Genomic DNA, 26,930 nt, shown 5'->3' on the forward strand with positions numbered 1-26,930 from the left:
CTTTCTTGTATTTTATTTAAACTTGTAATGTGTTTATGTTTATATGTTCAATAAACCAAACCTCCCCAAAAAATTAAATAAATCAAAGGATGTTAGGGCCACTTTGACATTGTACGACTTCATTAAACACGCTAAAACCATTAAATCAAGACATTATGTAATATGTAATATATTTTGTGGTTTTTCCCCTTTTTAAATTGTATTTTATTTATTTATTTTTTAATAACCATCGGTTACAGATGATAAAGCCAACAGTTTGTATGTAAATACGGGAAATGGTAGAGATTTGGGCTTACACCATCCAATCGCGGTAACGCTTGCATATTATGTCAAACTCAAAAACCTGGCATTTGAACAGGGGTGTGTAGACTTTTTATATCTACCACAGCTTTTGTTTAAACCAAAAACCCTTCCAACTGACTTGTACTCATCTATTTCAGAACGTCTGACAAGTTTAGGCTTCAAAAGTGGAGTGACAATATATATTATTGTTTCCAATTCAAGGTTTTTGCGGGTTTTCATTTTACAGACAATGTGATTTCTTTCGGGTTTTTGGGTGCTTTCTCATTAACTTGAGGAATGTGACTTTCCTGACCTAGTCACACATTCAATTAAGATGACCACATTACAGTGTTACATTCTTTTTGTTTGTATCACACGTGTTTGGAATCTGATTTTAAAATTTTCATGATCATAAGAGTTTGGAGGACAGAACAGCAAATATATATAGAATACAATGGGAGAATACCTCAAACCAACTAATTATGTGCAATTGTTCTCTTCCTCTTTCAAAGAATCCTGATGTCTAGTTTTTGAGGTTCTATCTAATTTTTAGCCAACAGCTTATCTGACATTGTCTGACTCACACACTGCAAGAGAAAAAAAAAAAAAAAAAAAGGATGGTCAGAAAGAGTATCCAGGGGAAAGCAGGGAAAATAAAGAAAAGGCTAAATATCATGAGGATATAAATTACAAGTTAGTAGGTATAAATGCACTAAAGAAAACCAAATTACTGCTTTCAGTCAAGTGAAACTACAATTTTAACACAAACGGACCCTGTTCTTTTTTTTATTTTTTTTTTAATTTGTATTAACACACCCAGACAATTTGATTGCAAACATTCCTTTCACACAAAAGAAACTGGGTGGGGGATATGACTGAACTGACAAGCAAATAAAGTCATGCCATCTGAAACAATATTTCAATTTCAATATTTTAAAGGATATGGATGGAAGGAAAAAAAGTGGCAGAATATCTATGAATAGGGATGTTCACTACCACTTTTTTCAGACTGAAACCACTGCGAGTACTCATTCTGAATACTCACCTCATCGATACAAAGTACAGATACCTCGTACTTTTGATATATAGCACAAATGACAAAACAAATGTGAACAGGGACCTTTGTTTCTGGGGTAAATGATGATTTGTCGATGTTTCAGACTGTAGCACACAGTAACGCAAAGACTTTGCCTTTTTTTTTTTTTTTTTTTGCCTTTAAGTAGCTGTGGCTGGTATTGATAGTCTCCATGAGTACCCGATACCTTAAAATAAGGCCTTGTATGGGCCCCATATGGATACCTGGTATCGGTATACACCCATCCATATATATGAATGAATTGAATTTCTTGTTAAAAATGTTTACATGATGACAAATTAACGTGTTATATTATAAAATAGGTGTCTTTTTACACCCAAACTGACATAAGCATGAATGGAAACTGTAAGACTATAAAACAACAATTACAATTAAAAAAACAAAAACAAACACTGCTTACCAAACAAAAGTCATAAACGTAATCAATGATACATTTAAAATAATGGTGGGCACAGTGCCGTTTGTTTTCAAACATTGTACTCAATCAGCAGCCCACTCTTATCAGATCAATATTGATCTTTGATCAGTATAAAATGCTTTAATGAGTACTTTTATAGTAAAATGGACAACAGTATTGCAGTGAAGAGCCACCATATCCATAAGAGCCAAGGCAAATCTCCCTTTTGTAAAAATCCTAATGTTCCTGTACATATAAGTTGTGCACAGATGCTATCTTTCTAACCATTCAGTTTGCACTAGTTAGCTAGTAACAAATAGAAGCAAGTCACTCTTCCTGATGAATGGAGTATCATCACCACATAGAGTAGTGGAGGCAGACACAGTTCTGCCAAAGATAGAATTTAACCCCGTGTATGTAAACCGGGATTTCACGAAGAAAGTAAAAAACTACATTATGTCAGTAGCTTGATTCATTTGTGCATAAAAACAGTCACAAGTGGCTGTTTCTGAGTGCTATTTTGCAGCGGTCATGGCTAACTTTGTGTGGGTGCGTGTTCGCGTGTGTGCTCATCTGGCAGAAAGAAAATCATGAAGTACAACTCTTATAAAAGGGTTCTGGTTGTCTAAAGCATTTATGAGTCACACATTTACGGTAAGAAGGGCATGACGAAACCCTTCTGTGAACAACAATCGAAGTTGTATTCCAACATTCAAATTTGATAAGGTAGGAGTTGGTGGGAATTCTCAATGTGTCAACAAACTAGAGTACCTTTAACACACTATATTAACCTGGTGTTAAAAGTTGTGGCTGTGAATATACATATATAATGTAATATTTAATGAAAAACAAGTTAATCACAAGGTGTAACCAGATTGAGTGTGTACCTTCACTAATCAGATGAGTTGGTGGATTAGCAATGAAATCAGAGGCAGAACTGCGAACTTCCTGGTCTTCATCTTGCAACAGCATAAACAGACTCCTCCACAGAGACACTGTGCTGAGCAGACCTGAAGACAAACACAGGTACATATATACACACACAGGAACACAACATGACGTTTTTTTCCAGCGTTTCACATCACTTTCATTATCCATCTCAAATGAATTTCTTCAAGTTGGTTTATGTTTGAGAACTCACCAAGTGGCAGTTCAGAGCTGGTCAGTAGCGTGCCTGTTGAGTCCACCAACACCTTGGCAGCCATCAGCTTTACTTCCACATGCTGCTCCTCACTGCAGGATGAGCACACGAGTGCCCCCCACTGTGCTAAGCAAGTCATGATACTTGCACTCTGCATGACAGGTACACCAGGAAATTAAAATGCATATAAAAATATACTGCCACGCATACAAGTGAAAAAAAAAGATGTCTATACGATTCCATTAAAGTCATAAAAATATCAATAATGTGAAACAATAAAAAAAATACTGTGTAGTCTATGATGTATTTTTGTGAAAAACAAAAACAAAAAAAAACTACTGGAAACAAAAACAATGGACGTATATTATACTGTCAGATACAGCTGGTCCGAGACAATGAGGATGGATTTAAGGAACAAAAATGGACAAAAAAACACAACCCGGGTACTACTTTTGGCTACAGTACGGCGAGGAATCCTGGTTAAAGTAAAAATAAATAAATAAATAAATAAATAAATAAATAAATACAACTTCTCCTAGGAAGGAAGAAGTGGCATCAAAGCACGTCAGCGTACTCTCTAATTCAATAGACAGTTTTGAAATAGGTGAATGTGAGGTTTTGTAAAGTGCTTTGGACACCATATAAAGCGCAATATAAGTGCACTCTGTTTATCATATACCATTTTGATCAAATTGAAAAAACATTCGAAAGTAATTTGTCAATGTGAAAAGTGAATCAATGTTTCGAGGGTAATTTTGAGCTCAACATTTGTTGCACAATGTCTGAGGCTATCACCGCAAACTAACCATTTCTATAACCATCAATGAAACTTGGCATTGCTGGGCTCTTGCCCCAAAAATTTGAGACATTGCAAGTAAGTTTTTAATCTACTGGCGCATGTGTGAGACCTGCAAATTTGCTGATTTGTTTTTCATTATTATCATTCTTGAATATTGAAAACCCCTACGACAACAAACTAACTGATTATTGTAAAACGCCCACGCAAACACAAAAATGGTAGCCCGTACCAAGTGTGCGCTTGTGCCATGTAGGCATGCGTGCGTTACAAAGTTTGTTCTTAAGATAATGTTGCTAAAACCTCAAAATACATTTACATTGGCCTACTTACCCATACATACACAAAAAAAGCTACTAACAAAAAATGTTTTTTGAAGGAAAGGAAAAAAAACAACAGGACAAGAAGTGACTTTGTTACTGAAATTCATGTAAACAAGCATATGACATACAGTATTTGACTTTTTTTAAACAACATACCGTAATCAGTTATTAATCAATGCACTCATAATTTAAGATAACAGATTTTACCTTTGGATATGAGTTCACAACTCGGATTACCAGCTGAGATAGCAGAGTCATGGCTGCACAATACAGCTCCACACTAAAACACACAAACGCTTTACAGTCAGTTAACTTCAATTTACATGATCTTGGTTAAAACTAGAGATGAAATAAATTTTGAGCACATCATGTGAACCTACCATTTAATTCAATTTTGTAAGATTCTTTAAATGAGCATGTGACTTTATGTGGAAGTACCTCCAATGACATCAACTTGGCAAACAACAAGCCAGTATTAGCTTACTTGGCACAAAAGAAGTGTGCTGGTACTCACCAACACGTTCTAAGCACAAAAGCCAGACTCCCATTCAATTTCAGGGAAGATGAGGACAACCAGCAACCCAATCTGGTCCTGCCGTGCCTCTAATCATAACCTTGAGGCCACTAGAAGGGAAAGTGGATCCAGCGTTCTGAGATGGTGGCTAGAAATAGGCTTTATAGGTCTAATACTCTTTGGAACCTGATCTGTGTTCAGGCCTGTACTTTTGTGAAATGGTGAGAAAAGTGCAGCAGTGGTTTGTCAAGGTGGTGTGTGTCTGTCAATTGATGTCAAAGGGATTACAGTCGCTGTAAACACACAAATACAGGAATATTGAATGCCATTTCCGCCTGTAAGAAGAGTCTCTTACTCAAGGACTTACAAAAACAAAATAATCATGTCACAATGAAGCACATATGACACCATTATCCCTAGCAAGACTATAACTTAGTTTGCTACTGGAACCTTCGATTATTTCATGGAGCCAATCAATGACATCATTCATTGATTGGGAAAATTAATGAAAATTAAAGTCAACCCCCCATTTTTTTGACAATATGGTCTATGCAGACCAACTAAATATGGTATTTTGGTTAGTATTGCATAAGTGAAATATGTGTTCAGCAGCAAAATCCAGTCATTTTTATTAATATTAGAAGGCAGCCATTTTGCCACTTGTCGAGTGAAAATGACATCACAGTTGCTCAGGTCTAAGGTAAAAAACAATCACACCTCAGCTTCAGAAAACTGGTGAGCTGAGATTTGTCGTTGCCTTAGCCTGAGCCACTGTGATGTCATCTTCAGTCGATAGCAGATGGCAAAATGGCCGCCCACTGAGATGGATAAAAATGGCCGGATTTTGCGGCATAATTCATATTCCACAAATCTAATATTAATCAAGATGTTTAGAGTAGTGAGGTCACATATAACATATACTGTTATTGTCAAGAAATGTTTCAGGTTCACTTTGCCTTTAAGACAGCTTCAGTTGTAATAACTGATCTCAGATTTTGCATAAAATGCTACATATTGTTCAATCTCGATCCAGACAATTTGATCGGTGTAAAGTCTGCAACAAATACACTGCCGCTCTTGAACCCATTGCACCATCATGATGACTGTACTTGCTGTAATGACCACGCTTTCATAAAAGTCCAAAAGCTTGTCTTTTATTGGCGGGTGCTGGCACCCTGTTTGAAGCGGAATCACTAATTACTTGTAAGTGGAAAAAAGTCAGCTGGCGCAGATATCATTCACCAATATATATCACAAAGGCTGAAATAGCCGACTCACAGTCGCTCTTTGATCTGCTCAATATTCATTATTTTGCTCAGTCTCGACACACAAACTTGACAGCTTTCAGGAAGTGTCTTCCAACACTGTAAAACTTTAAGTGCAATGTGATGTTTCACCTTCCTGTGACGCTAGACTTATTACAGCCTCTGAAGTCGACGGGAAAATACGTGGAAACCAGATTTGACAGAGAACACCCACGTTTGAGGATTGCCACACTCAGAGTGCCAATCTGGCATAAACGTGCGTAAAAAGTGGATGGGAGAATTGCACTTTTGAGCATGTGGGAGAATATGACCCTATATGAATACGATGTGACTTGTCTGGTTTTCATCACTATAAAAAGTCAAGTAACGTGACCGTCTTCTGACCTGTGAGCAGTCCTCTGAGCCAGAGCAAGCAGGTGCAGCAGAAAACTGTCCTGAGACAAATGCTGCACACCATCCATCCAGTGGAGCTCACTACTACAGCTCAACACGCTCAACACCTGGAGCACCTGAGGAGAAGAAAGAGATGGCAAGATGAGGGTGAAAGAAAAAGGAGGAGATAATGATGAAGTCCCTCTTTTTCATGGTTTTCTGAAAAGAGCCACGGAAGAGTGACGTTGCTCTGGGCAATCTATCAAAACAGCTTTGGTGTCTTTTCTCTAAGTGTGGCTTGTAAGTCGTGTTTTACACATGCACGTGTGAGCCTCTCTATTCACACTTTATCATCCACTCCCCTCTAAGCAGCTGCCCACAAATATTCTACATTCATTCATACCACTGCAAAATCATAGCATCAATTCAAGCTTCATTTCCAGTATTTTACATGGTTTTTTTGTGTTTCTTTCCCCCATCTTTCCACCCCAGCCACTATTTCTTCATGCACTGTTTTCTTTGCCAGAGGAGGAAAGATGTTGTTTTCCGCAAAGCGAATCCCCCATTACAAAACACAAATCCCGCAGAGAACTGTTGTTGACATTTCTCCAGCATATCTCATTGATTATTTTTTTCTTGAAGGCCCCTATGTGTTATTTGGTCTTGAAAATAAATATTATCTTGTAGAAATTGAGTGGTTGGAGCACGGGTGAGAGGGTGATGGCAATGCATGTAAACATTTCTATTTGAGCTCGACTATGCCCTTGTATATTTGTGCATACTAGAAAAGGAAGAGTTTTAAAAAAAAAAGAAAAAAGAAGCAGGGCAGACCGCTTTGTAGCAATACTGTCTAAATGACCGTCAACGAATTTCAACTCCCAATGCCGGCAGAACTTTAACCACATCCCAGGGAGAATGGGGGACACTAAATCCGTGTGGGCTATGTTCCGTGCAACCAATGCTGAGGCAGCCGACTGAAGCTAAGGAAGTTCATCGCTGAGGTAATCCCGAATGTGAACAATCAGAAGTGGCCAGAGCTAAAGCCAAACTGGGTTTTTACTTCCTGGACCTGGATTTGCCACCTCTGCCAACGATGACGGATGCCATACACCTGAAGAACATGCCCCGTTGGGCCGTTTAGTCCAGTAAGTCGCTGGAGACATCAGATGTGTGACAGCAGGCCAAGTGGAACATGGCTTTGCTGGTACTCTGGCGTGGTAGGAGTTCGGAGAGGCTATGGAGAACAACTTCCCGACTTCCTCTTGGGAAATTCTGGTCCATCCAGTGGGGATGGAGTGCTGCCTGACTCAACTTTGAGGATCAGGTGTGGTGAATACTTCGAAGACAGACCCACCAATGAGGACGCAAAGCCTGGTGTCTCTTCTACCACTGTGATTGAGTTCCTTGAGGTTTTCAAAAATCTCCTTGGTAGCAGGCCCTCCGTAGATGAGAGTTCCTAATGGCTCACTGAATTTTGTCTGTCCTCTGGATGTCTGAGTGGTGGAGTACCCTGTCCACGTCATTATAGAGCTGAGCATTTTCCCCACCCTGACCTATGATCACAAGCTTTGGGCCGTGAAGGAAAGAACAAAATCACAGATACGATGAGCCTAAATGAGTTCGATTTTTGGGTTCTCCTTTCGAATAAGATGAGATGCTTTGTTATCCTGGAGGGGCTTAAGAGTAAATTTTCTGCTTGGAATGGTTTGCTTAAAAACAACATTTACATTTGTTTAATAGATATGGGTGAATGTTACTAAGTCTATGTCTTTTTGTCCCTTCAAGTGTTGCAGTCACATCCAGTCAAAAATATAGCAACTTGCCCATTGTTGTGTCGTGTCTTTGGCACAAGCAATATTCCACTATACAGTGTTGACACTTAAGCAATTAACTGTGGGGCTACTAACCAATGAAAAAAATACACATAAAAAAAAAAATGCTTCATGAAAACTAATCCAGGCAGCGGTGAGCTGTCGTTGACAGACAGAAGCCACCCAGCACGACAATCAGATCTGATGGCAAGCTGTCCCAAGTTTAAGAACACACTGTAATATGACCTCATCTTGAAACAGGACATAGACTACATTTCCCCCTCCAAAAGCTGTTAGAGTGGAAGCCCCGTAAACCTTGAGTGTGACAGTGAGGCAAAGAGCAAATGAGTCAACTCTCTGCTAGTGCGCTTGATGTATTCTCCTGTAGCCGATTAGCGTCTCACGCAAGCCTCTGTTGGATGGATTTGGGAATTCAATCAATTTGCACTTAATGTCAGTGTAATTTTTGCAGAATACTCCACCCAAATTTGTAGTTCGGAGCTACATGGTCAGAAATGAATGGCAGACAATACACATACAAGCGCACTTCTATAAAATGGGCTACACTAAGCAAACATTGTTACCGTTTTTACGGTTTCTGTTTGTGTGTCTTTGTCTTTGCTACATTATGGGGCCCATATTGGCGTGTTTCTCCTGGTTTAACTACCATTGTGGGGACCGATTTGATCTTGTGGGGACATTTTGGTGGTCCCCACAAGTTCAGACGTCTTTTTGAGCATCAAGACTTTGTTTTAGAGTTTAGGTTTGAATTGGGTTTTGGTTGGGGTTAGGGAAAGGCATTATGTCAATGAGAAGTCCCCACGATGATACAAAGACAAACGTGTGTGTGTGTGGCCTCACCTTGGCCAGACACTGGGGGTGTCTTTCATGAATTGCTAGGCTTGTCAGGTTCAACAGGGTGGTTTCATTTAGCCATACAGGTGTCTTCCTCTGGACTTCGTCCTCTTTCAGTTTCATCAGGACTCTCTCCAGAACCAACTCCCTCACCTCATACTGTGGGCACTTCAGAAGACACTCTAGGAGCTGAGCTGTGAGCGGATGCTTCCCCCACAGCTCAGGGATCTCCACACTGGCACTGAGGGCTACCCTGGTCAAGCTGAGCATGTACTGGATGCTACCGGGCTCCAGGTTGGATGCGGGGCTCTTGTTGGCAACCAAAGTTGAGGTCAACAGGAGGGACAACGTCTCTTGACGCAGCTGATGGACGTCTGAATCTGATACACATTGAAAATGACATTTTTTAGTTCAGATAATCAACTTAAAGGCTATCATTATTGTTTGATGGTTATTTATTGAGTTTGCAAGATTATGAAAAAACCCCCCGATAAAAGTTAAATGTGTATAAAAACTAAAATGAATGTCTGCAGTTAAAGTGATTTCAGTTAAAAATATCACTTTATTGCACTAAGGAGTGCCAACATTTTAACCTTGCTCTGCAAGATGAATTCTCGCGATATTTGTGAGTTCACAAACTCCCGAGAATACATCTCGTACTGAGCCATTGATTTCCACCTATCTCTATACTGTATATGACTGGATAGCCGATAGGCCAAGACTTTTGAGGTCGCGAGGCCACCATATTGATCCTCTCAAGAAACGTTTCTCGGCATACGATCCTATACATTTACAGTATCGAAACTGGAGAATATTTGCGACAGTACTTAGTACAAACAGCATGATTTATGGTGTTTTAAATTAAACATAAACAAGAGGACTTCAGACATCCTCCAACTTTCCTTAAATACATGTATAAATTATATGCTCAATGATGTTTATTACAGGAGGTAACTTGCATATTTTTTTAATTAAAGAATTACAACTGTAATTCAACAAAAGATGCCTCTCCCAAATCTAATATTGTGATCTAAGGAACCTAGCAATAGAAGAAATAGGTGGTTTTCAAAGCAGCACATACCATTATCCACTTGTTAATTATTATTATTATTTTACTTGTTAAAAAATAGTGACCACCCCAGCACAAACCCCCCACCCCGCCTCCTGTCTTATATTAACTGCCTACAAGCTGTATATGTCTCATCTGTACGTATTCCGTATAGTTTATATAGTAGTCTGTTCGCGAGGTGGGAGTAACAAGATGGTCGCCCTGTAACCAAAAACCAAAAGGAAAGGTTTACCAAGACATTTAAATGACAAATACATTTCCAATTCACAAAAACTTTAAAGGCTGACGAAACATAACAATCACTTTATGAAGCCACCAGATTTAGACAACAAGCCAGCATGAACAATACAGAATTTCCTGTTCTTTTCTATTTTCACATTCATAGGAAAGGCTGCGTCAGTGTCTGTTTGGAAATGTACATGTCTGTGCCAACACAGCCACCTGTCAATGTACACACTTGGGGATTGATGGACGCACAAATAAACACACATTGGCCCACGCAAAGCTAACTATTTCCTCTGAAATGCAAGTCACATTTGGAGGCACAGCAGCATTATAGTAACTTGATACTATTCAAAAGCTGCGCTCCTGCCTACAGTAATTCTCCAGACTCCACAAAGATCCTGCTTTGACAGCCAAGTCTATCTCATGTATGCACACACAGTGCACCGAATGCAATTCAATCCGGCCTTGCAGCACAAGTCAAAATGTGACCTGACAAAAGAGCGGGAAATGCAGCATTCCTGCAGAGATGGGCTGGTTTACTGTGGAGACAGGCCAGGTTACAATGGAACCTGATCCTCAAAAGGGGTCCAGGGCCAAACAGGCATAGTCTAATGGATATAATGGTGGGCAGGAACACAGTAATGACACCAATGATGAAGGGAGGAGAGGATGACTGAGGTCGACTTGTCATATGTAAATGCCTGTCATGTGTGAAAGCACATCTCTTATAATTCTTTTAAATACAAATCAACTGTCATGATTTGTAAAAAAAAAAGACTCTTCTACATGGTGGAGGCAGTAAATAGAGAAAAAAGAAGAGTAGTCATAGCCCCTGATGCTGCTTTTCAATGGTATTGATCCAAAAACGTGTGCAAGTAAAGTACGCCAGGGGCTCGGGTAATTTTCATGTGATCACAAGAGTACAGGGAAATGCAGCGTAAGGTCAAAGTAGAAGTAGCAAAGGCCAAGCAAGGGGGTTACGATGACTTTTATGCTAGGTTGGACAGTAAGGATGGAGCGACTGATCTATAAAGGTTGGCAAGGCATACATTCTTGAATAATGGTCAAAAAAGGTCATTGACCTGTGCACAATAACTTGTGTTCACGTCATCTTTGTGTGCAAGTGGATACTTGTGCCAGATGTAATGAAATTCCTTCATGGCATTCTTGAGATATCATGTTCACATGAATAGGCTGGACGGGTGGGCAACCTGAGAATATATTGACTCTTATTACAGCTGGTGCAAATGCATTAAAATCAGGAGTGGTCTTTGAACATCTTAAGCCTGGTTCACACATAAAAAGAGTCGGGCTGTTTTTGTCCCGATATTGCCCCCTTCCTGACCAAGGACGTCAAACGCCCGGCAATCTTTTGTCTTATAAGATTATTTTACAAGATTATCTTTATATGTGAGATGTGTTAAGAGTGGATTTGTCCCGATAATTGGGTCCAAAACCAGGCAGAGCCGACAATCTTAAATAATGAACGTGTTCAATATTTACGACAAAAATCTTAACATTGGCGGGGACGCCGAGGTGCGCCTGTGCCACCAACTGTGACGTCAAACAGAATGTAGCCAATCAAGAGGCGCCATAACTGAAAAAGACGGAAGTGTGTTTTTCCCCTTCCGGTTTTGATTAGAATACGTATAATCACACGAGAGGTCTCTCACGGTGGACTAGAATCTTGACCAGTGTTGAGATGATAATCTTTATGTTTGTGAGGGACCTGTGATGAGATTATCTGCGCATCTTACACACAATACGACCAAAGCTGTTAAATGTCCGATTTTTTATCTTTATGTGTGGCATCTGACGAAGATAAAGAAATCTTTTAAGATTTGAAAAATCCTTATATGTGTACCAGGCTTTACAGTACATCTGCATGAATACCAACTGTGTCTGGCATGGGTGTGGATATGTGTGACATGCATAAAGATTAAGAGCTTGGTTTGTCAGAAGGTCATTAAAAACATGAGGAAAATGTGTAAAGTTGTGTGAAGTTGTACATGTGTGTAAGTGAATGTCGGTAAATTTAGTGGCTCTCGACAGTACAGTCCACAGCCTTGTAAAACTGGCAGTAAAGGGGCTTTGCTGTGTCAAGCTAGTACGTTGGCTAGACACATGCACATGCTCTTACACGCCAGCACACAGCTGGAGTTCACATCAACTTCCACCATCATTAGCCAAACTGTGAAAAACAAACCCCAGACACTATGCGTGTGTGTGTGTGTTTTCATGTACTTCCTGACAAGAGAAATAAATAACAGTCCGCTATATAGTTATTTCGTTCACCACATTACAAGTTGCTACAATTACATGATCGTTTAAAAAAAAAAAAAAAATCATCCCCGTTAACTTCTTTTTACAAATGCATGATATTGAAGACTGTTAAAGAAAAAAAAAAAAAAAAAAAAACTTTTACTATGGTGACAATTTCATCCTAGCATGGATTAATTGAATTTCCTTTATTTCCTGCAGATGTGGGTAGAGTAGGCATACATTATATTCAGGTAAGTGTATTGCTACTTTAGAATAACATGACAAAAAAGTTAAAAATGTAGTACTACAAATAATCACTGGAGTAGCAGTAAGTCAACAATAATAAGTTTTTTTTTTTTTTAAATCTACAAAAGTACTGCATAACTGGTCAGTAATTTCAGATTTATTTAGTATGAATGTCAAATAGACAAAAATAGTGAAATCTTCATAAAATAATACAAATTATGGGAGATTCAGTAAATTGTCTAATTTTGTTTGTTTGTTTGTTTGTTTACACTTGTGAAACAGCACAATAGGCTCCCCAATGTGTTTTCTGACTTCTTGTAGACTGGAATCAACATCCAGACTTTTTCTTCAGGCAGACAGAGATGACAGCAAATGGCACAGTTTTTGTTTTTCACAGTCTGGAGGGTAAATAAACATAGATTGAGCAGGGGTGTTGTTTTTCCATGCTTCACGTAAATTTCAGTCAGTTTGAACATTTTGGTCAGTTTGAAAATTGCTTCTGTGTGTGGCCACAGAGACTTTGTGTGCAGTCGATTGAACTCTGATTGGTGAAACGGAGTCAAACAACACTGGTGGTTATGTCTACAGTCTGACTGGTAAAACATGTGACAGTGCCCAAAGCACAAGCCTCGCTGATGAACCAAAACAGATTGTGCAAGCAACAACAGATAGATACAAATTAAAGCAGCGAGCAGAATGTAACTGTAACTGAATAAAAGTAGCGAGGTTCCGCTTCACAAATATACTCAAGTAAAGGTAAAAATTATGTTGGACTAAATTTATTAGTAGAGATGAATAGGCTTTTTTTTTTTTTCCCGTCAGGGCTCCAGAAGACTGTTTAACAGTCTAACAGCTTGTAGACAGAAGCTGTTCCTCGGCCTGGTGGTCCTGCTCTGCATGCCCCGTAGCCCTCCTGCCTGAGGAGAGGACGGAATAGGGCATGTGCAGGGTGGGTTGGGTCCTTGATCCTTGGGCCCTTTTTCTGCATCTGCTCGTGAAGAGGTCTTTGGTTGTGGGAAGGCTGTACCGCACAATCTTTTGAGCAGCCTACAGTCTTTTGAAGAGCCTTTTTTTTGCAGCCAAGCAGCTGCTCTGCCACACCATGATACTGCTGCTGAGGGGGCTCTACAATACACATCTGTATACGCTCCCTAAGACACAGCTCCCCAGTCCAGCATGCCACAGCTTCCGGAGGAAAGAGAGAAGTAAACGTGGTTTGGCGCCAGGTGAAATGTTGAGAAAAGTGGACCCCAAGGTACTTATAGCTGGAGACCACTTCCACTGATGCTCCTCCAAAGTGCAGGGGGGTGATGGGGCCTCTGTCCTTCCAGAAGTTCCCCACCATATACTTGGACTTCATCACATTGATGCAAAGATCTTTGCGTAAGTCCACAACATGTTCTACCTCCCCTCTGTACTCTGACTCATTATGTCGTCTGTGAACTTCACTATATGAGAGCTCAGGAATTTCGCAGAGCAGTTCATAGGCTTGTAGTGTGAATAGGAGGGGGCTAGACACATAGCCCTGGTGGACACCAGTGCTCAGGGTGATATAGGAGACAGTTTTGTGGATCCTGACAATCTATGGTCTGTTGGTCAGGAAGTCCAAGACAGTTCCCCAGTGATGGACTCAGCCCAACAACATTCATCTTCCGCTCCAGGAGTGCGTTGAAGGTGAAGGAGAAAGGAAGCACAGGCAGATGTAGGAGTTCTTGCTTTCCAGGTGGGTCAGCTCTTTGTGGACGACTGATGAGATGACACCATCATTGGAATGGTTCTTCCTGTAGATCTACTGATGAAGGTTTGCAGTGAGGGAGTTTTTCACCGATGACTGACCATGAACAGCTTCACAAAATATTTCATGACAATAGGAGAGAGGACGACTGGCAGGTTGGGATAGACGTTAGTTGGAGTAAGGTGTTGAAAATGTTTGTGACCACCTCGGTCAGCTCATGGGCACTTTCACTCAGTACACGCCCTGGGATATTGTCAGGGCCTACAACTTTGCGGGGTTTGTCCTCAGTTTGTGCACCCACCTTTGGTGATTTAGATACACAGTTCATCCGAGAGTTTCTTCCCGGGGGTCACTGTCGCCTGGAAAAAGTTGTAGTCCATCGATCTCGAGAGCCGAGTTGAGTATGTTGTAGTTAGTCCGTTCCCATCAAACAAAGTAATGAACAATTCCCAATCTCACAAGAACCACCAAACCTCAGGTAAAGTAAGATGCTTTTATTGCCCCGTGAGCGAACCCTAGCAAGGAAGAGTGATGGTAAAGGTGACTTGATCACCTTTAGCTGGGCTAGTCATCCAGCACATTTACCTTGCTTTTGCTAATGCAAGTAACGCTTCCTGTTGCCCCTGGTTTCCCGTGCTGTGTATCGCTCTGTATGCTCTGTATGTCATTGAACTCTCTCTAAATTGGTGTTGTTCGTCGGAGCTACGTACTGTATATTATTTTGTACATTCTATGAAGCACCAATGCATTGCAATGCAACATAGTTTTGAGTCACAAGCTTAGAGAAGTGAGAATCCTTGCATCGAGGAAACTTGCAACCCATTTTCGAGGCTGGACATATTTTTTGAGGCAGAGTGGTGATTTGGAATGGCTGGTGCAGATTGGGGGCAATAAAAGTACATATTGAAGTTCGACGATGAGTGAAAGTAGCCAATTATGGGGGAAAGCAAGTTTAGCAAGCTGTCAGCGATGGATATCAATCATATCTACTGTGGTTGATAAAGGTCTAATTATGGGAACATGTTTTATGGGTGTTTTGCTACTGTCAAACAAGTGTCCAGTATAAGGGCATCTACAAAAAAAAACTTCACGACAAAAATTCACTACAAATTCCATTACAAGGTTTTATTTACTCCGCCTCAGCCCAGAAGCAGATTGAGTACTTTCTAAAAAAGTACACGATGAAAGCAATTTGTGCTACATTAACATACATTTATGTAGAGTAATTTAAAGGCAGTCCATTTTGTAGCTACACACTATTTATAACACTGGCGTCTGACAGAATCCTTGCATATATACAGCCATAACTTTTCAAAAACCAAAACGGCAGAATGTTTGTTGAGCCATTATCATTGCATCGTCTTGCAGAGCAAGATATTTTCAACACTTTAGTTTGGTCAATAAAGAAGTAAATAAATAAATAAATAAATAAATAAATAAAACACAGGTGGCTCCTGACCAATAGTATGAATTTATGGGGGAAAAATATGAAACAGAACAAATTTGGACATACGAGTTTTCTGTAAGACAGTGACCATATAATATTGTGATCATAGTATGGTAAATCATGATTTGTTTGAATGGATTAGACTTATTGCATTGCACACGGTTGATGACTGAAAAACTTATAAATGTTGTGCACATTTGTTCACATGTTGGCAGTGGTACTTTGAAAATGTTTAAATTAATTTGTTGTATAGCTGAGATTTTTTTTTTTTTTTTTTTTAATGTTTTGAGCCCCCCAAAATGAAGGCTTTTCACTTTTATAGATCCAAATGTGTGCCTGGACCTGGGATTCTTTCAAACCTGTTTTTTTTTTTTTATAAATATTTATGTTTTCAGCCTGGGTTAAATTAAAAAAATCAGGGAAGTATTTGAAAAGGTTTTGTTCTACACTTTTTGCTAGACAGCAGTAAGACCTCTTGTATTTATATTAAAAAACAAAAAAACAAAAAACAAAAAACAAAAAAACTGGAGATGGCCACCAATCTTATTATTTGACCAGTATAGCACTGAGTTGGGTGTCATTTTAACATTTTTTGCAATTGTGGTAGTACATCAGGCTGATGCGGTCTCAGAAACTCACTCCTGAAACTTTCAAAACAAGAAGAACCACAAACTAAAGATATTCTTTTTTTATAAAAGTGTGTTGGAACATTTCATAAATGTTTAAACAGGTAAAGATTGCTTCAGGACATGGAGGCGAACCAAGTGTATTCAATTGAGATTATAACACAATGTTGACGTTTAGTCAAGTGATGAGGAATATGTGATGTTAAATTCACAAGATACTTCATGAGGTGACAGCTAACCATAATTCAGGAAAAGAAAAAGAAAAATATATTTAAAAAAATAATAATAAAAAAAGGCAGTGCATAAAAAAAACACTAAAACTAAGTTCTTTAATTTTTAGGTGAAACATAGGCTACACTGGACGACAAGGAATGCATGAGGACATTTTTAAATGAGTGAATTATAAAAACAGAGCAGGGCTCCATCTCGAGCAGAGAAAAGGGGGAAAAAAGGAGCAAAAACAGACTAATAATAAAGGCATTAAAAGGTGTGTAAGCAAGAGGGAAGGTGCTTATTTTGTTATGTAAGGGGCCACATCGGGCTAAGCCTGGTCCTGAATCTGCTGGCTTGTTTTGAGAAATCCTCGGTATTTCCACTGTCAAATGCAAACATGTGTTCAGCACATGGCCAGCAGAAAACACAAGTTCTCCTCTCCTCTTCATAGCACTCAATAAAGTGGGTCAAAGGCACAAACGCACCATCTGTCTGAGATTGCGTGCCTTTGGTTTCACATTCCTCCTGAGGAGACCCCCACGGAGATGGGTCTGAGCACATATACACACGGAGACACAATTCCGAATCTACAAAGACACATAGCAGGGCGCTTCTCCGAATGGTTATAGGCATGACTTCTGTTAACAGTTGATCGAGAGGGAGAGTGCCGTGCACAGCCTTGCCAGCAAACGTTGCAGGGTCATCTGTTTTGATTCACGGCAAATGGATGGGAACACAGTTGCTGCTTATTGAGCTCATATACATCCCTTCAACATGATGACATCAGCTAAACTACGGTAGTCAGACATATCGATATTATACCACTTTCAACAAATTTGACCAATTATACAGTAGAATAATTACACTATCCATTTTATATATTCTCATTGAAAACATAAAACAAGATAATTTGGTACGATGGCAAATACTTTGTCATGGCACTGTAGCTGATTGTGAAGATATAACTTAAGTCTGAATTTACTCACCACACAGAAGACTAATCTTCGGCCCACACAGACAGACCAACACATCCAGAAAGGCTCCTCTGGTGACCACACAGCTATTCTCTCTTGAATGAGATGAGAAAAAAGACAAATGAACTTTTTTTTTGTTTTTTTGGTTTTATCCTTGCAATTAGTTTGATTACTGTAATCATTTAAAAATGTGATTAAAACATATTTTTGAGATTAGATGTTGATTTTTATTTAGATAAATTGACCACTACTTATTAAAATGCAAAGAATAGTTAAACTAAGTCTAAACCAGAGCAAAGTATTGCTGCGATTGGATCATAGGACTGTAGCAATTTGTAGCTTGTTAGTCACATGAGAGGCCCAAACCTCATATTTCAGTAAAACAAAACCAAAAAAATGATAGATGCTCTCCCTCGAGCAGAGACCAGAGTGACACTTAATAAAAAACATTACAGCTGCCGCATATCAGGGTTTAAGTTTAGCAACTTGTGTGGGAAGTGTATGTTCAGTTTATGTGCAGCCTCAATTAAGACTATGCCCATGGTGCTATGAAAGCCTACAATTGTGTGAGAACAAGGGGGACTGTGTGAGCTCAACGTCATCTTTTCATCAAGCAGATATTAAACACACATGCACGCACACATGCACGCACACATGCACAGATACTATAATAGTGATGGGAGCATGGACAGAGTGCGCGTGTTAGCAGGGTAACCTTGCAAAAAAGGTTCACAAGGAATTTTAAGGTCAATTAAAGCAAAATTGTAATGCCGGCATCAATGGCGACAGTTTTCACAAAATCTAGGGCTGGATTAACACTACATGAGACCAATTCTTAATACTCAATTGGAATATCTGTCATGGTAGCTTAAAGAGAGAACAAAAATACATGGAATTAAGATTCAGTCCAGGATAAGGATGATGCCTCTAAACGTGACAATGTGGCTACTGCTGCACATTATTGACACTCATGTAGTTTACTGTGTATGTTTTTTGCTCGCGTGCTCTTCAAGTGCTTCAAGTCCTAAATCCGGTACCGGTAGTACTGCTACACTTCGCCTTGATAGGAATATTTAACGGGCCAAAAGGAAAATTCCTTCACTGCACATTTAATCAAGTCAAAATGCTATGTTTGTCATGTTCTTGTAGCGTTTGTTTAATCCTGATAATTCCCTAACTATTTTAAACAAATCACTCACCAAATTACAAAAAGTAATCCAATGCACTCAAGCACTGTAGTGAAACTACCTACATTCCAATATTTGTACTCTATTACAAAGTGAACATGGCAAAATATGACATGACATGTAGCGGGGGCTTACTTAGAGAGCCTGGGGTGTAGTTCATGTTTGTGTGTGCGTTTAAATTACTGGAGTACTGTGTCTGGCAGCATGCGCACATAAAAAGAAACTGGCTGCTTTGGTAAGCAAGAATTCCCCTTTTCATCCTAATTAAGACTCATCAGTGTAACCATGCGAAGCTAGCAGGGCTACTGTTGCTCACCCAGTGACCTTGTGTTCTCTGGTGAACAGATGAGAACAGAGACCCTGGACTGACCCCAGCTAGGAAATGAAATGAGGGGGGCAGGGTTGCAGCCGTGCAGTAATCTGTGCCCCATCTCAAGACCTTAATTTTGGGTAAGATGTCCAAAGGTAGAGGATAGGATGGGGGTGTTCAGGTAGGACAGAAAGCTGTCCCTTTGAAATTGAAGCCTCGGCAGGACATGAAGCGGACATGGTCAGGGAGGGGACGACTGGAGGGACAAGGAACTATTCTTCTGCTGGGGGAGTTGGGAGGCACTGAGGGATGCTTATCTGTACGTGCATGTGTCTAAGATTACCGAGAGGCGAGCCACATGCGCTGAAGGACGGCTTCGGCGATTCCATTTCCTGCTGGCAGGGGTCTGTGTGACTCACTCTGGTAAGACTGAAGCAGAAAGAGCACCTGAAAAAACATTCAAGTACACATGTAAACATACTTCATTATATAACATGATGGTTATTGGCTATTAATTAATGGTGTGCCTACCATGTGAATTTGATTGTGTGTTTTTATGAACATAACCCAAAAAAGTACTATCAGACAAACACACACCAAAAAGTGCAATAGTAGCTACAATCCATATTATTGATCATTATGAATATAATGTTCTAATTAGGGAATATAATGTTCTAAATTAGAACATTATATTCCCTAATTAGAATTTACATTTTTCCAACAGGAAGTGACGATTTCAACAGGAAGTGACCCAGAACTGACCTAAAATCAACAGGAAGTGACCTGATTTCAACAGGAAGTGACCCGTTTTCAACCGGAAGTGAACCAGAACTGACCTAAAATCAACAGGAAGTGACCTGATTTCAACAGCAAGTGACTTGATTTCAACAGGAAGTAGGGCTGGGAAAAAAAGTTGGTCGACGGAAAAAGGATTGCGCCAAAGCTATTTTAATAATTTAAAAAAAAAATGTTTGCGGCACGTGGAAGTTGCCAGAACCAATAGTTTGTATTTCCGCACGGACACTTATTGCTGACGAACTCTGACCGGCATTCACCACTATTAACTAAGATGCTTCTTAGGGTTTGTTTGTGGTCTCTTTAGACTGAAAAGGGAGAAAATTAGCATCGCTAGTCTTATGTTTGTGACAAAACCATCTACGTCCAACTCTCTCAATGAATAAAAGAGTTCTAATGAATTTATTGGAGCCAAAACATGTAAGACTGCGGCCCTACGTGCATCATCAATAGGAAGACAGACGTTATCTACTAAAGCATAGACCAAGACTCACTCCTCCTGATATGGTGAGTCCTCCAAGTTTTTTTTTCTTTTTTCTTTCTACTCTCCCGAGTAGCGCGCATCCAGCATTTGCCATAAGTACTATTATACTACGGTTTTACGCCACCAAATGTGCAATAACCGCGCAAAATTGACCAAGTTAACCACAATGCACTTAACAGACAAGGAAGTTTGCAAACACGGACGCTGCCGGAACTTAGAACTTTGCAATACCATTGGCTAGGTTAGCATTCGCTCGTAGCAGTATCTAACCTGGCAAAGGCCAATTGGATTTACAATGGAATGTAACCAAAGAAAAACTACAGTGTGACAGCGCGGAGCATAAATCTCATTTCAGAAAAGAGCTCTTAATATATTATTTACCTTTTCATAAACAACATAAAATGATCTATCTAGACACATTTTCATTTTTAAACAATATATTATTTATTATTTAAAATATTACATATATTATAATTAAATGTAATTAATAAATACATTTATACAATAAATTGATACAATAAACATATTTTCAAGTGACCTATCTAGACCACCAGGAATGGTCAATGCATGCCCAATCTATTGGTTAATCATGCAAATATGAGCTTAACCTAATAGTTTTTTTTTTTTCTTCATTATAACCAGTCCATTGTGTTTCCTTACACAATAAATACTACTGATCCTAATATAACAAAAAATGGTGGTGTTATTTCAAAACATGCTATTCATTGTGCCCTGCTCGATTGTGTGAACACATTTCATACACAAAATAGAATGCTCAAGTTAAGTGATGGTGGTGGAGAGTGTTCAAAGGCCAGAACACTGGCTAACTAGCTGACTGGCTGGGTGGCTGACTGGCTGGCTGGGGTGTGTATTCTGGGCCTTGGTAAGTATACTCTTTAGGTCTGGGCCATGGCCACAGACCAATAGGAAGCCATTCATTACACTATGCAGGGAAGGCAACGTAGGGAAAAACCAGGTTGACCACGTAGCACTGAGCCTGGCCTGCCCCTTCTGCTCTCCTGCAGTCTCCACACCAAAGCAACACCCACTGGCTCACAAAAACTCCCTGCAGAACGTTGGAGTCGACCCTCTTTCTTCTTCTGTCATTTTATAAAGGGCTTTTCCATTACAAGAGCCAGTGTCAAACGGAATCCCAAACCAAATATGGTAGCATTCAAATGCTTATCAATGTTGAAAATGTGGCACTCAGGGATGGCTAACGTTTTATAGTGGACATAAAAAGTTTCAAATGCAAGATTAAAAAAATAAAAATAAAAAATTAGGTCAATATAAATCATTTCAAAACCATTTTCACCACGAATTTGACCTATAATCTGTATAACTCAACTAAAACAAAAATGCATTGAATAGGAAAAGTAAAAAATAAACTACTGTGAGCATTTGGTTGGACAAGTCAAAACGTATAAGGTTTTGTGTTAACACTGACAAGTAACCGCCTCCACCAAGACTAAGGCCACATTTCCAGCTGAAGGGGGGGCAAAAAAATGCCCCAAAGCAAGCCTGATGCTGCCACCACCATGCTTCACTGTGGGTATGGTGGTCTTTTGTGATGAGCAGTGTTGTGTTTGCACCAAATGCAGGTGGGTTTGGATGGTTATTTGTCATAATACAGGGCTTCCGTCTTGCCACCCTTCCCCTTGGCCCAGACGTACAGTATGAAGAAGAGAGAAGTACTGTACAGCCAGGACTTGACAGAAATTTCTAAATTTTTGCATGTCTTTCAACATTATTATTGGAGTCTTGAAAGATTTCCTGACCAGTTTTCTTTTTGTTGTCAGTAACTCCAGTGTGTTGTGCCATATTTTATCCACTTGATGACTGTCTTTACTGTTTTAAATTGTATATTTAATGCCTTATCTATAAGATCCCATGCAGTGGAAGCTCTGCCAATCATGGACTGTGCTCCAAGCTGTGTTTACAAAAAATGTCATGAAAAGTCTATTAGAACAAATAAAATTCAGAGGCTGGCAGTTATAGCCACTTTAAATGTGTTGACTCCCTTGTAACATAGTTTGAGTGTGATGGATTAATTGTGAACACAGCCACATCCCAAGTTTGAAGAGGTTATGCACACACAACAAACCAATTATCACAGTTGTTCAATTTTACTTCCCTCTTATTTTTTTTCCCCCTTTTGTTATAGGTCACATTAACGGTGGAAAATGTTTTGAAGTGCTTTATATCACAAAAACCTGACATTTGAAGACTTTTTATATCCATTGTACAAATACTTGGAGGTAGACAATTAATGAATTAGTTAATTTTCTACAATTTTTTAGAACGAAGTTATCATAAATTATAAAATTCAGCAATGACACTAATTTCCAAATGGGCTTTCAGTGCAATGCGAGTATAACCATAATTTATCAATACACCAACAAACCAGCAAGGTCTCAGGTTGACATGACTGTATTTATTGTAACTAAAAATAAACCTCAACTGTTTCAACTCAGCAACAGCAAGATCATATTAATTATTTATTCTACATTAATAAATGCAGAACCTGCACCTAATAATTAAGCTTTGAGTTTAGTTACCTAACAAAAAAAGATGAGCTGTCCTATCAAGTCTTTAATATCGCTGACATCAGGCTGGAACTGCCTATGTCACAATTTGGTAAATTTCATATTTATTTCACAAATCTATACTTTTGGTCAGGCCACATGTGGGGGTGTTAATTTTACAAATTGTTGAACATTCCAAAGCACGGAAAATAGTTTGCTCTTTGACGATGTGAACAAACGTGGCTTTCTTGGGGGTCTCCTGAAAAGTGTGTGATCCAAATAATAAATCATATCAAAGGCTTTTGAGGTGTATTAATACTCATTACTAATTATATTTACATCTTTGGAAACAGTAGCAAATGTGACTACCACTACTCATAAATAGCCGTTTCAGGGAAAGCCACGTGTTCCCTCTTTATTACATTCAAACTTCCCAGTTCAATTAACTGGGCTGGAAAGTCCCTGCATGGGATTTTTAACTGGTTCAGTCCAGAACAGAAAGGAGAAAGTGGAATATTTATAGAAAAGTCAACCCCCTTTGTTCCTCCATACAAAATGAAGTTTCGAACACAACTGTAACCAAAGGGTGGAGGCAGGCAGAATATTTAATGTAATTATACCCGCACACATCAACGTCCATATAAAAGCATGTTTTGCCAATTATATTCTTTTTATCAGAAAAAAAAATTCAAGTCAATTTCTAGTCAATTTAAAAGTGCTATCGAAAATGGTCAAATGCATGGCAAACTGAAGCCCCCCAAAAACAGAAAAATACAGTTGATGCAAATGAGGTCATCTAAGATACATTATTTGTTGTGTGACAACTGTTGAAGTCAAAAATGTGTATTAAATGGCCAGTGCAACATAATGCACACTATTCTCCAGTAAGTTTACTACTTGTATGTGTGTATTTCCGTATGTGAATCTGTGTTGCAAAGAGCCTTAATCCGTATTTTGGCGTGGTAAAAATAGTGGTGGTGGATGTGAGCTCCATTCAGACTCTGTTATCAGCCTGCCCCGCTGTCCCTCCTACTGCCGCAACCACAGACTGACCACATGATGCAGTGAGCATGCATGCACATGCGCACACAAACACACTTGAGCGAGAGCGAAAAATGTTATGTCAATTCATGACTTGGTCCAGCAAAACATATAGGCACACAGACACCCCCACACGTGCAGTCAAAGTAAGCATAATGCAGTTTTTAGATCATTTTACTGCATTCATTAAGGAAAAAAGAATGCTAAAAGCTACCTGGCCCGGCGCATAATAGTACTTGACCCATACTTGTTTGTCTTGTCAATCCATAGAACATTTTCCAAAACGTTTTGGGAATAATTCATAAGTTTATTTTATTTTGGGGTTAAAGTTAAGATAAGCCTCTACGTTATTTTGGTTAGAATTGGTTTTCGCCTTCAAACTCTCAAATGGCACTTTTCCACTAGCTCCGAACGGCACATCACCACGCGGTCAGACACCGCGCGGCCTCCATTGCTTTTCCATTACAACAGGTTTTTGGTGGGATGGGGACGGCTCAAGTGAACTCGTCAAGCTTGCACACTTGCAGTATGTGGGGTTTTTCCTTAACATATCATGAGTGGCAAGTCTCAGCCACTGTTTATGTGGGGATTCCGTTGCATGATGTGGCGATGGCCCAAAGTACAGCCCATGAAATGCACAGAAGCATTCACAAATAGCTAAAAAAGTTATTTCCAGGTTTAAACTAGCAAGACAAAGGTGCCCGTTGGTCAGCCGGCCACCAAAATCATTGTCAAAACAATGATACAGCACAATTATTTTACGTTTTACATCAAGATTCAACCATATTTACCACATTCCATCATATGTTTCCTGATCACTTCTGTGTTAAATAATGGTACACATTCTGCCAGGGTATGTCAAATTATAAGCACAACTGGACAAAAAAAAGTGCTGAAACATTATGCATGTGCAGTCAAAAGCTGAGAGAAGATCAAATTAAGTTTAAATAGAGGGAAAACACACTATAACCTTTGCAGGTAAACTTAATTTTACCTACTCCAAACACATTTGTGTGTTTAAGTAACCAAACCTGTAGTAGGGTCCCATGAATGTAATTGTGCTGAATTTGCGGCCCTGGCTCCTGAGGAAGCGCTTGAAGCAAAGAGAGGACAGTTGATGAAACCTGGGTGATGAGTACAAAAGGAACTAGGGCTCGGGCTGCCATCTCTCTCGTACGATACACAGCTGAACGGCCACATCTGCACGACAAACAATCACACACACCCAAACATAACAGTCATGGTTACTAAAATGTCTGAACATGACTATAAGCAGTGCTATGATGACCGTATAGTATTTTATGTTATTTAGTATTCCGTGTTTGTAAAGTTCGGTTTGCTTCACACAGTTTCATTAATTCCAAAAAGACGTGTCTGTTATCATAACCAAGTGTCAACAACTCAAAGGAGGTTATGTTTTCACATGCCTCTTTGTTGTTCTGTAAGTTTGTCTCTGAGAAGGTTAACAAAATGTATCAGGTCAGCTGTTATATTTACCAGAAGGATGTAGAATGTCTACTGAAGATCTTGGGACTAATCCATTGAAAACACACAAACTATGTTGTGTCAGACTGGTGTTGGTGGGGGTTTGTACTTGTACTCCACAAAGCATTGCTATTCATTTGAATGCTGGTATTTTATGCGAGACACACATTTCCCAGTCAGGAAACATGATACACAATTTACTTTTGAGTTTCTCGCCACCTTTCTCTGCACCCCATGACTAAGCAAAATGCTCTGTGCTCCCCTCATCAAATACTTTCTCAAAGGAAGACATGTCAATGGAATTGAGGTCTTCGAAGTATATTCCTCACTAACTTACAAAGTACCGAGTCAAGGTCAGCAACACCCCATCTCCACTATACAGGGTGTTGTTACTCGTGCACTGCTTCCCCCCTCCTGAGACGCCGGACGGTGGACCTGAATTTTCTCGAAGCCATTCGGATATCTTTTTCCATGGCCTCGCCAAACACCTCCCACACAGATGGATGGTTTACTTTATATTTATGTTGTTCCAGTTGCAAGAAAATATTTTGATTTATGAAAAAGCAGTTATTTCTAGTTTGTTATAGTGTTTTGCTAAACAAAATGATTATCCGCCGCCCCTATGGGGGTGATGATTAGTGGCTGCGTATTGTGTTAACCGTGCTAGCTAGCCAGTGGCAGCCACGGAGGTGAATGACATGCCCACACTGTCAGATGCACTTAAAAACATGATGACATCATCAACAAATGTGTCCGTAGAGTCAAAATCTTGTCAGCCAATCACGAGGAGCAGTATTTACTAGCTGGCTTATGTCCAGAACATTTTTAACTTATCCATAACATTGGAACATATGGTAACTGCCCGTAACAAAATATGGACAAATCCAAACACTATATGTTTTTCTTTTTTCGATTAGATGAAAAGAAATCTCAAGATCTCCACAATGCTGCTCTTATTTGTTTTTGTTGTTCTTGTTGTACGTAGACATCTATTATTACAATTACCAGTAGTATAATGTGTTTCAGACCCATATTTTATATTTAACAGTGTAAAAAAAAAAAAAAAAAAGTCCACAGAAGACCAGGTGACAGAAAATAATGCCTAGCTAGCTAGACGGCACCAGCTAGCTTGTGCGATGCGACATTAAGGGCCAATGTTGGTGGGGGAGAAACTTTAAGGGGTGTTTATGTGTTTCAGGTTGTTTGTACAGTCTGGTTCTAAAATTTGTGCCAAAAAAAAAAAAAGGCTGGTTTAGTGAGGCAAAAATCAGTGGAAGGCAATAAATCTTTACAAAGGCATGCAGAGATGAAAAGGAAAGCAAACTATTTTGGTTTTGGCAAGACGAAATGTCAGCTATGAATAGAAGCACAGTTACATTTTCAATTTCTAACAAATCACATTCTGTATAAAAAATGGAATCGATAGAAAACTTGAGGACTGAATAAACAACAAT

General features: G+C 39.4%; 1 protein-coding gene across 4 annotated transcripts in view; it reads right to left on the bottom strand.

Moving 5' to 3' along the window:
* The window catches only part of thada (THADA armadillo repeat containing), a 69,594-nt gene that overhangs the window by 8,240 nt on the left and 34,424 nt on the right, over positions 1-26,930 (bottom strand). For 3 of the 4 annotated variants that reach the window (XM_077494462.1, XM_077494463.1, XM_077494464.1), the window contains 8 exons: positions 25,023-25,191; positions 19,490-19,593; positions 17,662-17,744; positions 8,859-9,232; positions 6,199-6,323; positions 4,243-4,315; positions 2,917-3,067; positions 2,663-2,785 (listed from right to left, as the gene is read on the bottom strand). In XM_077494462.1, coding sequence (XP_077350588.1) covers positions 2,663-2,785; positions 2,917-3,067; positions 4,243-4,315; positions 6,199-6,323; positions 8,859-9,232; positions 17,662-17,744; positions 19,490-19,593; positions 25,023-25,191 — 1,202 coding nt within the window. Of the gene's footprint in view, positions 1-2,662; positions 2,786-2,916; positions 3,068-4,242; positions 4,316-4,550; positions 4,843-6,198; positions 6,324-8,858; positions 9,233-17,661; positions 17,745-19,489; positions 19,594-25,022; positions 25,192-26,930 lie in introns of those variants that run through there. The other variant, XM_077494465.1, reaches the window with a different exon arrangement.

Source organism: Festucalex cinctus, chromosome 14, assembly GCF_051991245.1.
Source record: "Festucalex cinctus isolate MCC-2025b chromosome 14, RoL_Fcin_1.0, whole genome shotgun sequence".
Classification (NCBI taxonomy): Eukaryota; Metazoa; Chordata; class Actinopteri; order Syngnathiformes; family Syngnathidae; genus Festucalex; species Festucalex cinctus.